This window comes from Salvelinus sp. IW2-2015, linkage group LG3, assembly GCF_002910315.2.
Source record: "Salvelinus sp. IW2-2015 linkage group LG3, ASM291031v2, whole genome shotgun sequence".
NCBI classification, from domain to species: Eukaryota; Metazoa; Chordata; class Actinopteri; order Salmoniformes; family Salmonidae; genus Salvelinus; species Salvelinus sp. IW2-2015.
The window spans coordinates 19255006-19271125 of NC_036840.1; the positions used below are offsets into that span (position 1 = coordinate 19255006).

At 42.4% G+C, this 16120-nt stretch overlaps 2 protein-coding genes and 3 non-coding genes across 5 annotated transcripts; all 5 read left to right on the forward strand.

Moving 5' to 3' along the window:
* The first annotated feature begins 755 nt into the window (after positions 1–755).
* Positions 756–4610, forward strand: LOC111951972 (cbp/p300-interacting transactivator 1). Its single transcript, XM_023970363.2, has 2 exons — positions 756–1106; positions 3611–4610. Exon 2 carries the CDS (start codon positions 3624–3626, stop codon positions 4185–4187), a length of 564 nt encoding a protein of 187 aa, XP_023826131.1. The 5' UTR covers positions 756–1106; positions 3611–3623; the 3' UTR covers positions 4188–4610.
* Positions 4611–7226: 2616 nt separating this feature from the next.
* rps4x (ribosomal protein S4 X-linked) lies at positions 7227–13625 on the forward strand. The gene is made up of 7 exons (XM_023970374.3): positions 7227–7316; positions 7855–7932; positions 8381–8561; positions 10269–10366; positions 10890–11061; positions 11683–11840; positions 13457–13625. Exons 1-7 carry the CDS (start codon positions 7314–7316, stop codon positions 13556–13558), a joined length of 792 nt encoding a protein of 263 aa, XP_023826142.1. The 5' UTR covers positions 7227–7313; the 3' UTR covers positions 13559–13625.
* Positions 8791–8866, forward strand: LOC111956423 (small nucleolar RNA SNORD61). Its single transcript, XR_002876271.1, has one exon. It is a non-coding gene; the product is annotated as a small nucleolar RNA SNORD61 (small nucleolar RNA).
* LOC111956431 (small nucleolar RNA SNORD61) lies at positions 10473–10547 on the forward strand. Its single transcript, XR_002876272.1, has one exon. It is a non-coding gene; the product is annotated as a small nucleolar RNA SNORD61 (small nucleolar RNA).
* On the forward strand, positions 11954–12088 carry LOC111956416 (small nucleolar RNA SNORA57). Its single transcript, XR_002876270.1, has one exon. It is a non-coding gene; the product is annotated as a small nucleolar RNA SNORA57 (small nucleolar RNA).
* Positions 13626–16120: the final 2495 nt, after the last annotated feature.

Below are 16120 nucleotides of genomic sequence, written 5' to 3' on the forward strand. Positions count from 1 at the left end.
TCCATTTTGGTGTCACATTTTATGTTGTGCAAATCATCAGTTATTGTTTCAAGTGCATTGAGGGGTGTTGGGGCTATGCGTTCCCTCATGAATGATAATCAGTGAGATGGCTGTTGAGAATAGAATAGAACACTATTTGATCTGTGATTGTAGAGAAAGGCGCTCGCTCTTGAGAATAAAGAACATCTGCCTCAGTAGAGCGCTTTCATGACGGGCACACGGAAACTGTGGAAACTGGATCACTAAGGTACTGGAATTAACCATTAACCGAACCGTTTGTTGGGCGATAGCCCTTGTGCGTCTGTCCGATTCTCTTCATACTCTTGGCCGGGATTTTGATGCTGTCCAGCCACAAACGCACTTCGCCCGCCGCTTCTTGAGGGTCGAGTGGTGTTGGTGAGAGAGAGAGAGAGAGAGAGAGAGAGAGGAGAGAGAGAGAGAGAGAGAGAGAGAGAGAGAGAGAGAGAAGAGAGAGAGAGAGAGAGAGAGAGAGAGAGAGAGAGAGAGAGAGAGAGAAGAGAGAGAGAGAGAGAGAGGAGAGAGAGAGAGAGAGAGAGAGAGAGGAGAGAGAGAGAGAGAAGAGGAGAAGAGAGGAGAGAGAGAGAGAGAGAGAGAGAGAGAGAGAGAGGAGAGAGAGAGAGAGAGAGAGAGAGAGAGAGAGAGAGAGAGAGAGAGAGAGAGAGAGAGAGAGAGAGAGAGAGAGAAGAGAGAGAGAGAGAGAGAGAGAGAGAGAGAGAGAGAGAGAGAGAGAGAGAGAGAGAGAGAGAGACGCGAGCGAATGAATAATTCTTTCGATTCAGTAACAACACCATTGAGGGAACTCTGCCCGAGTCGTCCAGTCTAGAGAGAAATTGAGAGTGAAGGCGAGACGCTGCACGGGGACAATGTCCTGATCCACAACCGTTTACTTTATGGCTTCAGTTTAACAGGACCTAACGGATGACTTACTAAATATAGACAACTTGACAAAGGTTTTAGTTGACGACAAAACATTTACTTACTGGTGTGGTTTTGCGAGTTGATTTGGGTTCATTAACGTTAGACATCTCACCAATCCTCTCCACACACGGACTTTCTCTGCTGCCCTGAACGTGGTTTTCTAAAAGGTTTGTTCTTGCCTGTATATATTTTCTGTTAATGCTATTTGTAAGTTACGCGTTAGGCTAATGTTTATTTGACATTGCCCATGGTTTGCTTTACTGTTTGTTTTCTTTCGCAGAGCAATAAGGTAGAGTGTGCACATGTATTTGCCAAGCACTTGTTTTTTAAAGTTTTTTTTTTTTTTTACAGTTTTCTGATCTGCATTCTGAAGTTTGCCTACACCCTGAATTAAATACATTTTACGCGCTATTTGAACGATTTATGACACTACTTAATAACATTCATCTACTAAAAGCCTGGTTTTGACTAAGCTATTTAGTCAATTTGACCAAATTTGCAAATGGGGTCAAAAAATATGTCACAAACATGAGTTAGCCTATATGTGTTATGCAAAGTAGACTATACGTTAATGGCATTTTGTACGGTGATTAAATATCCTTTCTGCATTGTTTCCTCCACCCCATAGTTAAATGTGTTGATTCAATTAAAACAAGTGGCCATGCTGAGCCTCAGCATATGGTGAAGGTGTGTGTGCAGATTGACGTTTCAATTTGTTCGTCACGCATGGTAATTGACACCGCCGTTGTTGGAGAGATGAGACGCATTTTATGCTCTTTCAGGTCTGACCCACAAGTCCACCGGGAGACCGATATGATTAATCAAATTACTGAAAACCTGTTCCAAGTAACTTCTATAGTGATTGTCTGACATAATGTGATTCGTTAATATAGGCTAAATATACTAGCCTTGCTAATTGACAATGGTAGGCTATTCAGTCAACAGTTCGTCTTCTTGGCAATAGGTTAAGAAGCAGTTTAGTGAGAGACATACTACTTCAATAGGCTCTGTTGGAATAGTTTCAAAACGCATTCTCCTTCCTTGAGGAAGGCCTAATCACTGATATCGATGGAAGGATATTTGACAGTGGTTTAAAGTACTTAAGTCAAAATACTTTAAAGTACTACTTAAGTCGTTTTTTGGGGTGTCTTTACTATTTCAAATTTTTACAACTTTTACTGCACTACATTCCTCAAGAAAATATTGTACTTTTTACTCCATACATTTCCCTGTCACCCAGAAGTACTTGTTACATTTTGACAGAAATTGTCAAATTCACACACTTATCAAGAGAACATCCCTGGTCATCCCTACTGCCTCTGATCTGGCGGACTCACTAAACCCAAATGCTTTGTTGAAGTATTTCCCTGGCTATCCGCCAATAACAAATAGACTACATTGTGCCGTCTGGTTTGCTTAATATAAGGAATTTGAAATGGTTTATACTTGTACATTTTAGCAATACCATTTACTTTTGATACTTAAGGATATTTAAAACAAAATACTTTGACTTTTACACCAGTAGTATTTTACTAACTTTCACTTTTACTTGAGTCATTTTCTATTACGGTATCTTTTTACTTTTACTCAAGTATGACAATTGGGTACTTGTTCCACCACGGATATTTGAACATGGCCCAGTGTCTCTCCTTCCTCCTATCGGTCTGTCTGTCTTCCCGTCAGCATCATCAGTGTAATAGAAAGCTGTTGTGTTGAGGAACCATGTGCAGTCAGTCTGCCTCTGACAGTAATCATCCAATGAATAATGAACACAAAGGACCAGAGAACACACACAAAGTGGTGAATACCAAACAGCTGTCAATGGCAGGCCACAGAAGATGACGGGTGTGTGTGTTCTATAGGCCCAGTGCAGCTGCATGCATGCCTGTAGCAATTATCCTCTCCCTAAATATGGTCTGGGGCAGGAAGGGGGTTGGATGAGTGTGTGTCTCGGGAAGGGGGTTCCAGTGGATCAGCACATATAATTAAGCGATTAACTGCCTAAAATGACAGCCTCATGACTTGACGTGTGTGTGTGTCCCTTTCACGCAAACATGCACGCACCCACATACACACTCCTTTTCTCAGGGTGATATGTATGTATGTTATCATGTGACTCAGACCTCAATGGGTCTGTTGTCTTTTAACCCTATTATGAACCCCAGACATCCAACCAGACAGTCAGTCAGTCCCCTCTCTCTGAGCCTCTATGGTATTTTCATGGTTAATTTACTTAATTTACTTAGTCTGTATCCCAAGTTCCCAAACCTTGGTTGGTTCTGGTCAAAAGTAGTGCACTCTTAAAGGGAATGGGGTGCCATTTGGGATACAGKCCTTTCTGCAATGTAAAAAGCAAAACAAAAACAACAAAAAATTGTTTGTGTGACCCACCAATTAAATTAGACAATGATATTTAGCCGGGACAGTCTCCAGTCTCAATCCACTATTTGGATTAGGATACTTAGTGGGTAGCCTAGTTAAACAATTGACTTCAGGCTGTTAAAGCAAAGAAAATGAGTCTTATCATCACTCTGTGATCCAGCCGCTATGATGTCATATCTCTTATCAGAACCTTGTATGTTTTTAGTACTCTCTGTTATCTCTTCCGCCTTGTGTAGTGTCCCTGTTTGATGATGTCATCGTAACATATTTTCCTCTTCCTCATTCCCAGGCATCCCCAGGTGATGACCTCACTGCTGTTCTCCAGCCCCACCCACGTTGTCATGAAGGACCGCGAGCTGCCGTCATCCTCCCTCACCCTCCTCCACTACACCGGGACGGCAGTACCTGTCAAGACACCCGGGGGTGGCCCCTTACCCCCCTCCTCCACCACCCTCCACACCTCCACCTCTCCATCCCTCTCCAAACCCCAGCCATTCTGCCTGCAGACCCTCCAGACCGGCCCTCACCTCCTCGCCAGCATGCAGCTCCAGAAACTCAACTCCCACTACCAGAGTCTGGCTGGAGGTATAGGTGGCGGCGTAGCCTCTGTGCCCACCTCAGGACCTCAGAGGGTGTTTGGGGCCTCAATGCTGGGCTCGGCGGGGCAGCTGGTGGGGGGTACCCCTGGAGGTGTTGGAGGGAGGAATCAGGGCTGTGGGGGGATTATTGACTCTGACCCGGTGGACGAAGAGGTTCTGATGTCGTTGGTCGTAGAGCTGGGGTTGGACCAGGCTAACGAGCTGCCTGAACTCTGGCTAGGACAGAACGAGTTTGACTTCATAGCGGATGTACCTGCCGGATGCTGACCCACACAAATGGAGGGATGAAAGGAGGGGATCTGTGCTCTCTCATTCTTTCCTTTTCATTACTCTCTAGGTTGGATTGACATAAACTCTAATGTCCCGGCTGGGTGCTCACCCAAACACACGAAATTAGACTTTTGGGGTCACCCTCTGTTTTTCTCTGAAGGACAAGTTATGGACACAAACTGACCCAAAAAGAGCATGCTGTTCTCTTGTTTTTCCTCTGTATCCCCTTCTAAATTTTAAAGGAGAAAGGATAGACACAGGGTCTAATGTTTTTGTGTGTCTCACAGAAAATACTATGTTACTGAGGGAACTTGAGCCTCAGGCCTGTCTGTCAATTTCACTGTACGTCCCAAGGGCCCCCTACACACACACCGGCAGAAGGAGGGATGGATGGTATTACGATCCGGTAATGGAAGTAGCAGCCGTGAAACAGGCACTTGTCACTTATTCAGTTACCCCAACATTCAGGAGAGTTCAGTGGGTTTGATGGGACATCAGGGTGTGTGTGTGCATGTGTGTGATTGTTCAGGTCCCTGTGACATAAGACAGACATGACAGGAGGCATCAGAAGCCTGTGTAGTCTCGGTGGACCGGTGTAACCTGACCTGTATGGTGCTGTCAGTGTCTGTATCTAAATAAATGAATGAGTCTTAGCGTCCGTGGTCTTCGTGTACCTGGTAACTCTGTAGGTGAAATTAATCATAGTCCCCCCCTGCCCCATCATTKTCTCTGTCTATTGTACGTCTCTTCATCCTTCTCTCTCTCCACACCCTCCATCTCTGTCCCCTGTGGTCCTAGAGCCAAGACGCTCCATTACTACCTACTCTGCTGTTGTACCGTCAATGTGTATGTCCCAAATGGCACCCAATTTCCTATATAGGGCACTACTTTTGAACAGGACCCATAGGGCTCTGTGTGTGTTGTTATATATATATGAGAGAGAATAGGGTGCCATATAGGACATCTCCAATAGTTAATGAGGGTTACAGGTAATGAGGTGGTTAAAGAAGGGTGACTTTAAAAATAAAATAAAAATATTGTTTTTTTGGAGGGGTGTTGAATTGTGAGAGCTGAAGGCTAATTAATGATAAACTAATGATTGCGTAATAGATTTTTTTTTACAGTACATGTTCAGAAGACTACAGAAACAAGATTCCCTCTTTATAAAGAGGAAACGTTCCAATTGACTAAGTTCCCATGTTCCAAGTGTGAGTCACATGGCATCATCATGCTTTTTTCACCATGTGATACGTTGGTGTTTTTACCATGCGAGTTAGTCAGTCAGTAGGCCTACAGTAGACCAAAGCAGGAGTAGGCTACATATCTAAACAGGGTCCTTATTGTTTTGTAGTTTTAGTTGCTGGATCACTTGATCGTAAGAGAGCACGAGTGTGTGTGACTGCTTGCATGGGAAAGTATTCCTGTAAGTTTCCCTTTAAGTTTTGACTCCAAGGAAATGCAAGATAACTATGGTAACACACCAACTTATTTCCTAATCAGAAACCCTTTGAGCTTCCAGACTAGCAAGAACATTTACTTTTCATGAAATGTTTGTTTTGCTTTCCTTATGACAMTTCAGATCTTTTTGTGATCACTTTCTTTTTGTTTTAGCTCGAGAAACACTTCTTGCTATTGATTTTGTAAAGGAAAAAAAAAAATGGGGGAAAAAAATGAATCACTTGTCTAGATACTGCACTGATTTTATGGTCTTAAGTTTCTCTCTTTAAATCACACCTTTTTTAAATTGAGGCCTTATTTTAGAAAGGGAGAGGGACCTATTTCTTTATTTTTATCTATTTTCTTTTTGTTTTTGAAATGACAGATGGAATCATAACTGATGTTGATTTTTGTTTTAGCACTTTCTCTGTTTGCATCTCATTTGTATCTTTATGAAAATATGTACTAGATCATATTTAAATGCTTGTATTTTTGTTACTTCTCGGCGTTTGGGGGAAAATAAAGAATACCAACCTGAATCGTCTTTGTGTCATTACGCCGACCAGATGCAACATTTGTACATATTTTTTTTAGTTAATTCATTCATAAACCCTTGATTGCTGAGAACTGTTAACATTTTATAATATGTCGCCATCTAGTGGTGACTTTTCAAATCAACAGGTCACGCAAGTCCTATAATGAAAGGAAAATGGGTTGTTGGCCTATACAGCAACAAAACKCAGAATACTCGTAGGCATGATTTTAGAAAGATTTGTCGAACTTATAAAAAGACACCATTGATAATGGTAACAACAGACAATGTTTATTGAGGGCCAGGGGTCAAGCATAATGCGGTGCCTTTGTGTAAATCCTTAACTTGTGTAACTATGAGAAGATAAATAGAGCATACATACACTTAAAGCATATGAAAGCAAGCTGCCAGAAAGAAGGACGTCACTAGTGACATTTGTCATGGGAATTGGGAACACATGCGTCTCAGAACACCTTTATAATCTCGCGCCGCATAAATTGAAGGGCTCTGTCCCGCGCGCTGGCATTTCCTGAGAGATATGGACAATTTACATTTGAGAGGCACGGAGAAGACAAAAACACATAGGCTACAGTACATACCAATATTTATTTTGTTTATAAGGATGAAGACATGTAGGCTAGACTTGCGAATCAGTATATTCATTTTATGAAAATAAGTGAACCTGTATGTGCGTTGCTTAGGCATATTACAATTTGAGAATATAGTAATGAATGTAGGGAGCGGGAAGCAAACCCAGATCTCTGGCGTGATAGGCAAACATCCTACACATCACGCCAATAGTGTTAATACACTTGGTGAGAATTGTAACATGGCTCATARAGCGAGGATCGCTACACTGTCATTCATTTGAAATATATAAAATATTTACAATTATATAAGAATCAGTGAGAGCCATATCAGTAGTTGTACCATTCAATACAATACAAATACTGACATATGCGTAGCTGGCCTGCTAAAATAACCATCTTCCGTATTTCTAACAAGTTCAAGGAACATCCAGTTGCAGTTGTTCTCCTCGACACTAGAGAGCGGACCATAGAAACTCCGCTCTGTTTGTCCCTCGTCATGCACAATACTCTGTCTTATTTTCTAAGGCCTGAAAGTGGGAGGTCCTTTCCCCCGCAGACTCCAACATGGTGAGCTGTGTTTCCGAACGATTCTCGCCAGAATCATCGTCAAACATCACTTTTTCTGAATATAATATCCCACATATAACTGTGATAATTTGAAAAGACATACATTTGGCGATGGCTAGTCCCTGTATTGAAATAAGGACTTGCGTTTTGGTCTATGAAATTAAATTCGAAAASCCGAGGTATTTCACCATCAGCTAGCTAGCTAGTGCCAATGCTGCTCATTTGAACCAAATGTTTCTGCTACCACTACTTTTACGTTCAAAGTCTATTTCAAAAGTGTTTACCTGCCCGTGGCAATTGAGCACAAACTTTTTACAGAGAGAATTGTGTAAAAATAAACCCTGTTGTGTTTTTATKGAGTAGGCCACAGTCGGAATTGTCATTCAAGGACCGTGTAGGAAATTAATATATTGTACGCCGAWCTCTTGCTAGCCAGACGGGTCGCATGGTATTTTCGAATGAAACTGAGCTGTCTGTTGTTAGGCTGGAAGTTTTGAGTACATTAGTTGGGTTGACAAGTTATTTTTCTGGTTACTAGGCACGAGGACCGAAGAAGCACCTGAAGCGCGTTGCAGCGCCCAAGCATTGGATGCTTGACAAGCTCACCGGAGTGTTCGTAAGTACATACTACTTCATACCTAAATGATAAAACCACAATGTTTCTAGTTAGTTGCAGATTATTAGGTAAATTGAGTGGCATATCTATGGCCGCGTCGCATAGAAACGACTAGTTCCTGCAAAGATGTTGGGAAATGCAAGATGTTAAGGAGCTAAAATGGTGGGGTAACTTATTAACTCTTCACTTGGTGCATAACGTTGATTTTAGTCTTTCTGAATATTCTCTGGTGTATGGCGAACCACCTGCAATTAAACAGACATTTATAAGACACACAAAGTATAGGCAAGAACATGTTCGTTGAAAATTACTTGACACACATTGCTGTTTTAATGCGTAGTTATCTCTTTCTGTGTATACTTGTCTGCTGAACCAACATGGTCTATAGCTGTCATTGTTTACTGCTCAWATAGTAGTAAAAATACCACACCCAATTTTATCTATGTAGGCGCCTCGTCCCTCCACCGGTCCCCACAAGCTGAGGGAGTGCCTGCCCCTCATCATCTTCCTCAGGAACCGTCTGAAGTACGCCCTGACCGGAGACGAGGTCAAAAAGATTTGCATGCAGAGGTTCATCAAGATCGACGGCAAGGTCCGCACTGACATCACCTACCCCGCTGGCTTCATGGGTGAGTTGTGTTTGACGAGGGATGAGTGAGGAAGGGAGAGGTGTATAGTTTGCAGTGATGTGACCTTCCCAATTGACTTCATGGGTGAGTCTGACTAAGGGAGAGGGGGATGCAAGGTGTGAGTGAAGGTTCATGAGAATGAAGTGAGGGACTGGAGGGAAGAAGGGGGAGGGTACTGTTCCACTCATTCATGCTTTCACCTAGCCAGTGACTAGAGCTGGAAATAAGAGCAATGAAGACACATTTTGGTTTTGATCAATGAGCTGAAAAAAATCTCACCAATACCTCTAAGAAGTTCTGAGCTCTAACTGAAAGTATGGATGCATTTTGTAGTATTTGAGCAGGTTATATGACGTGTATCCCCTTGTTGCTGTGAAATTGCATATGTAAATGTTTCATGTTGTGTGTCCCAGTCTAAGGAAGGGTTGTTGTGATGAGCATATCACGTTGTATGCAAGGCACTGAACTGTCTAAAGAATTTTGCACTTAGCCTGATTTGGTAGATGGCATGCTTAGTGTTTGGAGTGAGTTTCATTTAGTTGTAGTTAGTCTGGGCTTTGGTGGTATCTTGATCACGCTTGTCAAATTATTCCTCACTTGTTTTCTCATTTCGTCTTCATAGCTTCTGATTAGATAAGTGCACAACACACCTCACATCAGATGTAGGAACATCTGTGGACCCACTTAAAGGAATTTAATCTCTTTTTGGATCTTCACCCATATCCTCTTAGGGGCTCACGCAAACTTGTACACACATCAGTAGACATTCACTCTCATATTCACACATTTTCTCAGGCACACATCTTCACATGCACCCCATTAGACTTTCATGCACACACCATCTTGAACGCGCACACACTTCCATACGACTTTTATTCCTGCCAAGAGAGCTATGATGGTGTTATGATTKATTTCCCAGGTCAGGTGAAACCTCACATTATGTAAATGTAGACCATGTAACACTTCTTTAAGGCTAGCTCACACACTGCTGTTAGAAAATACAGTGGGATGTTAGCCGAGCCATCTAATGTACAATGGAGTGGATTTGTCACTGGACCATGCCCTCCCTCATTGGTGCACCACAAGGCTAGATCACATGCTTTGATGGCAAAACAGTGTGAGATGGTTTCCTCTGATACACAATTGAGTCTAGAGGATTTGTATAGTGCCCCTCCACCAGTCTGAGATTTACCAGTCTTGATATTTTGCCTAGCTAGCTGATGTACAATGGAATGGGTTGTATTGTGCTTTTTAATAGTATCTGACCTGGGTGGGCCAGTAACCGAAAGGTTGCTGGTTCAAATCCCGAGCCGAAAAGGGAACTTGACCGTAATTGCTCCGTTGACAATGGCAGACCCTGGCCATGACCCCACTCTCTGAGGGTGTCTCAGGTGTGAGAAATGCAAAAACAAATGTCCAATTCACCCGTAATAATACACACTTGTACATGTGTGAAATAGGACGAATATAAGCACCAACCTAATTATTACTATTATGAAGGGACAAAATATGGTTGGGTTGACGATCATTCGTTGGTTTGACTGTCATTCTGACTACTGGTATCTGATATGCGTATTGTTGTTGTTTTCCCAGTTATGAGAATTTGATCCTGACTGACTGTATTGAATTTGGTCTGATGCATCCTATTTTGGTGTTGGCCTGTTCAGGATTTGATCATTGATATGATTGTGTGATGTCTGTCTGTAGATGTGATCAGCATTGAGAAAACTGGAGAGCATTTCCGTCTGATCTACGACGTGAAGGGACGTTTCACTGTTCACCGCATCACCGCCGAGGAGGCCCAGGTATGACACGTTGTCACACATGGTTGCGAGTCTAGTTATTCACAGCTCAAGCCTGTCTTTTTAAACCAAGCAGTATAAGTACAATATGATCTTCTGTATGGAGGGAGCAATGAAGAAAGTGTTTGGTTTTGATTAACGAGCTGAAAAACCCTCACCAATACCTCTAAGAAGTTCTGAGCTCCAACAAAAATAATTGGATGAATCCTAATGTGAAACGGTTACATATTCATCCTTTTGTGTAAATGCCTAGCGTGGTTTCAGTTGGAGTACTTATGCTTGTTTATCATATTAGGATTTAGACTTCAAAACCAAGTGGGTAATCAATTTTTTTAAGTCATATCTTACATTTTGCTGCTGACATGTAAAATGTTTTTGGGCTATCAACAGTTGACTAATGAAACATTCTAGTGGATTTTCCCTTTTAATTAAGCATTTACACTTCCGAGTCTAGGTTTGGGAAGCCCTGCCATAACAATCACTCACTTTCTCCTCTCCATCTTTCTCTCCCTCTCCTTCCCTCCAGTACAAACTGTGCAAGGTGAAGAAGAACCTCATCGGCACCAAAGGAGTCCCCCACCTGGTGACCCACGACGCACGTACCATCCGCTACCCCGACCCCCTCATCAAAGTCAATGACACAGTCCGCATCGACCTCGCCACCGGCAAAATCACGGAACACATCAAGTTCGACACAGGTAACATCACGGTTAAAAATATATACTTTTAAAGTGATTGAAAGGGAAATGTATACCTGTGGGCAAAGTGGTCTTTCGGGTTAGCCTGTTAGATTTTTGAAGTGTTATCAAATCTATTAAGTGTGGAGGGGGGGGGGGGGGGGAGTAATGTCTGGCTTGTCTTGAAGTCGAATTGAAAAATTATTAGAAAAGCAGGATAAGTTACAGTGCAGCTTGTTCAGTGCAGTTATGTCGTTCCCCCTGCACACAACTAGTTTCCTACTATCCCTGTCTTGCATCTCATGGCTGGCAGGGACGCTTGATCTCAGACACTGTTACACGGGCATAGTAACTAAATTAAGATTTTGTGTTGTCTTGCTTATCCCATGGTAGAGGGGTTACATTTTCTTCAATTGTGAATGTAGGATGGTTGACTCATTTTGACACTGTAGGAAAAATAAATTGTGAAAATGGTAGTCTGTTCATACAGACCTTTAGATCCACTAAGRACCATCCTTGAAACTTTTTGCAGACTTGACTGATGCAAAGCAACAATACTACCCAATCAAATCATACTTTTGAAGCACCGTCTTTACCCTCATCGCTCTCTCCCCTCTTGTCTCCCCTCTCTTCTCCCTGTAGGTAACCTGTGCATGGTGACCGGCGGTGCCAATTTGGGGCGTATTGGTATCATCACCAACAGGGAGAGGCATCCTGGCTCGTTTGACGTTGTGCACGTTAAGGATAGCGCTGGAAACATCTTRGCCACCAGGCTTGGAAACATCTTCATCGTTGGCAAGGTAAGTAGAGAAGACCCGTACACGCGCACTCAAACACATACCTGCACATCCACACACACCTTCGCATACAAACATGAACTACACTACAAACACCCTGACGACACTGCTCATCCCCTCCATTTCTTGACACTCATGTAGTTGCTCAGTACTCATGTGTGATTGTACGGAGGTAGAACAAAGCCAATGCTATGTCTTCGGTACCAGCACGTTATTGTCTGCTGGTTCTATCCTCAATCGCTGGCACACTTGACAATGATGAACAGTAGCTTTACCAACCATCCCAAAACAACTAGACTGCAGACAACCAATGTGGGGGGGGGGGTGCGCAACACTACTTCAGATTTGATAGGAAGTATGTTCTATAGAGAGACTCGTTCAAGGGACAGTTCACCCAAATTACACAATTGGTCCTTACCATGTAAGCAGTCTATGGACAAGTTATGACAGCAATCCATGCTTTGGTTTAGTTTCCCTGGCACTGTTTCTACATGCTAATGTTTCAGCATTTGTGGCACAAATCCCATTGAAGTCATGGGACCAATGTTAGCATTTTTMCACCTTTTCAAATCATCTGTAAGTGACTGGGCTTCACAATACATTTTAGATCAAGGGTCTCCAACCTTTCCTGGCATGAGAGCTCCTTTAAAAAATGAAACATGTTGAGTGTTACTCATTTTTCTCCCTAGCTTTCAAATAGCCATGTTCTTCTCTTCCCTGTGTTCATAATATACTGTGAGCTACTCCTAGGTGGGCTGTGAGCTCGCGATTGACCTGTTGGAGACCCCTGCTTTTAGATATTGCCAGAAGATTTGGACATAAGCYMAAAAATGCTAATATCGGTCCCATGACTAAAATGGGATTTGTGCCGCAAATGCTAGCATTTGGAAATTGCCATGGCAACTAAACCAAAGCATGGATTGCAGTCATACCTTTTCCATAGACTGCTGACAGGGTAAGAAAACATAATTTGGGTGAACTATCCCTTTAACACAAGTAAATACTACAGCCTGATAAATTTATTGGTCCCAAGTGTTATAGGCAGGTTTTGGTTGTTTTTCATTTTAATTCCCCCCTTGCCAATTTTCGATCTTGTCTCATCGCTGCAACTCCCCAACAAGCTCGGGAGGGGTGAAGGTCAAGTCATGCATCCTCCGAAACATGACCCGCCTAACCATACTCCTTAATCCGMAAGCCAGCCGCACCAATGTGTTGGAGGAAACACGGTTCAACTGGTGTTCGGGGTCAGCCCACCGGCACCCACTTCCCACAAGAGTCYCTAAAGCGCCATGAGCCATTTATAGCCCTACCGGTCTATAACCCGGACGACGCTGGGCCAATTGTGTGCGGTGCTATGGGACTCCCACAGCCCGGGAAATTAACCTGGGTCTGTAGTAATGCCTCTAGGCCTTAAACCGCTGGGCCACTCAGGAGGCTGTTTTTTTTCCTTCTTTTTAGACTAACATCAGTATTTGTTACACCTAAGAACCAGCGTTCACTTTAAATTACATTATCTTTTGTCCACATACATTTGACCACTTCCTGTGCCATGTTTGTAGATTTCCTCTTTACCGGCTTTCTTTTGTAATATCTTCCATTTACTCTCCCCCCATCTCCAGGGCAACAAGCCGTGGGTGTCCCTGCCCCGTGGAAAGGGTATTCGTCTCACCATCGCTGAGGAGCGAGACAAGAGAATCGCTGCCAAGGCCGGCAGCAGCTAAGTCCTATATGTAGGTCTAGGCATCCTGGCTTTGAAATAAAAACAATGTTATTTACAACAAAATCCAACCGCTGACTTGACTATTGTTTTCCATGTTGATGTTTAGTGAATTATTGGGGCTGTAAAATATTTGAAAGGGAAATGTATTTTGATGGAATGTTTATGTAGGTACCTTGTCAACTAGTGAGAGGTGGATGAGTATTTTGTTAKAATTAGGCCTGTTATTTACACAGGCTAGTGCTTATGATCATAATCTCAATTAACATTACAGTATGTGCTAAGCATGTGATAATTGCCATTTAACACTATTCACATTCACTAAAACCAGTATTCCGGGTCATTGTTTACATACGGTACACAGGTTGTGTATATGGGCACTCAATTTTCTATGAACATTGTCATGCACTGGAAGGTGTGGTTTGGGTAATGTTGGACATATGGTATGTTATTGCTGCTGGTCATTAGGGGGACGTCTTCCAGTTTTCACCTTGCAGAAGACCAAGGAGAAAGAGGGCTGCAAGCAGCAATGGTAGGGTTCAAGCTAATGCCCAACAGCGCCACCATCAGGAAAAATTGGACACATTGCCCTAAGGCAAGCTACACTGAACAAAAGTAAACGCAACAATTTAAAAGATCATACTGTGTTAGTTAATATAAAGAAACTGGTCAATTGAAAGAGGCACATTAGGACCTAATCTATGGATTTCACATGAGTGATAATTCATATGCTTTAAAGAAGTAGGTTGTGGATCAGAAAACCAGTCGGTATCTGGTGTTACCATCTGCCTCATACAGCGCAACACATCTTCACATAGTTGATCAGATTGTTGATTGTAGCCTGGAATGTTGACCCACTCCAATTGCTGGGTGAAGTTGCTGGATATTGGCGGGAACTGAAATGCTGTTGTGCGTGTCAATCCAGAGCATCCTAAACATGCTCAATGGGTGACATGTCTGAGTTTGCAGGCCATGGAAGAACTAGGACAGTTTCAGCTTTCAGGAATTTGAGTACAGATCCTTGCGACATGGGGCTGTGCATTATGTTGAAACATGACGTGATGGTGGCGGATGAATGGTGCGACAATGGGCCTGAGGGACTCTGTTCACAACGCTGACATGTCCACACGACGCCATCTGCCCGGTACAGTTAAAACCGGGATTCATCTGTGAAAAGCGCACTTCTCTAGTGGCCATCGAAGGTGAGCATTTGTCCACTGAAGTTGACCCTGGTGAGGATGACGAGCACACAGATGAACTTTGGTGAGACGGTTTCTGTCGGTTCAGACATTTTACAGATGAACAAACCTGCAGTTTCTTCAGCTGTGCCTTAGTGCCTGGTCTCCAATTATCTCCCAGGTGAAGAAGCCGAATGTGGAGGTCCTGGGCTGGCGTGGTTACACGTGGTCTGCGGTTGTGAGGCAGGATGGATGTACTGCCAATTTCTCTAAAAGGACGTTGTAGGCGGCTTATGGTAGACACAATTAACATTAAATTCTCTGGCAACAGCTCTTGGATATTCCTGCAGACAGCATGCCAATTAAACGCTCCCACAAAACTTGAAACGGCTGTGGTGTTGTGTGACGAAACTGCACATTTTAGAGTGGACTTTTGTCTCCAGCACAAGGTGCATCTGTGTAATGATCATGCTACKCCTGTCAGGTGGATGGATTATCTTGGCGAAGGAGAAATGCTCACTAACAGGGATGTAAACAAATTTGTTCACAAAATTTGAGAGAAATAAGCTTTTTGTGTGTATGGATAATTTCTCAGGAACTTTTATTTCAGCTCATAAAACATAGGACCAATACTTCACATGTTGCTAAAGGTCAAACTCAAAATCGAACAGATTGAGCAATATGCTTTGATGTATTATGGACCCTTTTAACCCTAAGTGTCAATGAATACATTTTTACCCCAAGTGGTCAAAAATGTAAATTTCCAAATATTCTTTTGATCCTTCTGTAATTTTAGGAGTTTGTCAAGCAACTACTTACTGGACAAAAAACTATATACCATGATTTCTGTGTTAATATGGAAAAATAAAAAAATGATCTCTTGTATATTTAACTGAAAATGTAGACAATAGTAAACTTTGTGATAAAAGCACTAAATTTGGCACCCTTACACTTTTCTTAAAGGGGCAGTGTAGTTAATGGGATTTTTCTGCTGTTTTTATGACATGTCTACACTACGACATCGAAATAACACTGAAATTATGAAAYTGATAATGCCCTTTTTGTGAAAGAGCTGGAATTTCAGCCTGTTCAGGAGTTTCTGTGCCAGATCATGACGTCACCATCTGATTTGATTATAATAGACCAATGACTGTTCATCTTGGTAAGGGGGTGGGCTCCATCCTATCAGCCAATCAAGGTTGTGTATGTACATTTATTTCCTAACTCCCACACAATCAGAGAGCATTTCAATGTTCAAAAGAGGCTCAGTGAAATAAATGCTATAAAAGTGGGGGAGTTATTTTCTTCGTTTAAAAAGATTCAACATTGCAGAACCAAATGTATTTTTTATAAACTAAGTTTACAATTTAAATGTATAAAATAAAGAC

Excerpts from the sequence above, each read along its gene's own strand:
- LOC111951972 (XM_023970363.2), top strand. The coding sequence starts at position 3,624 with ATGACCTCACTGCTGTTCTCCAGCCCCACCCACGTTGTCATGAAGGAC.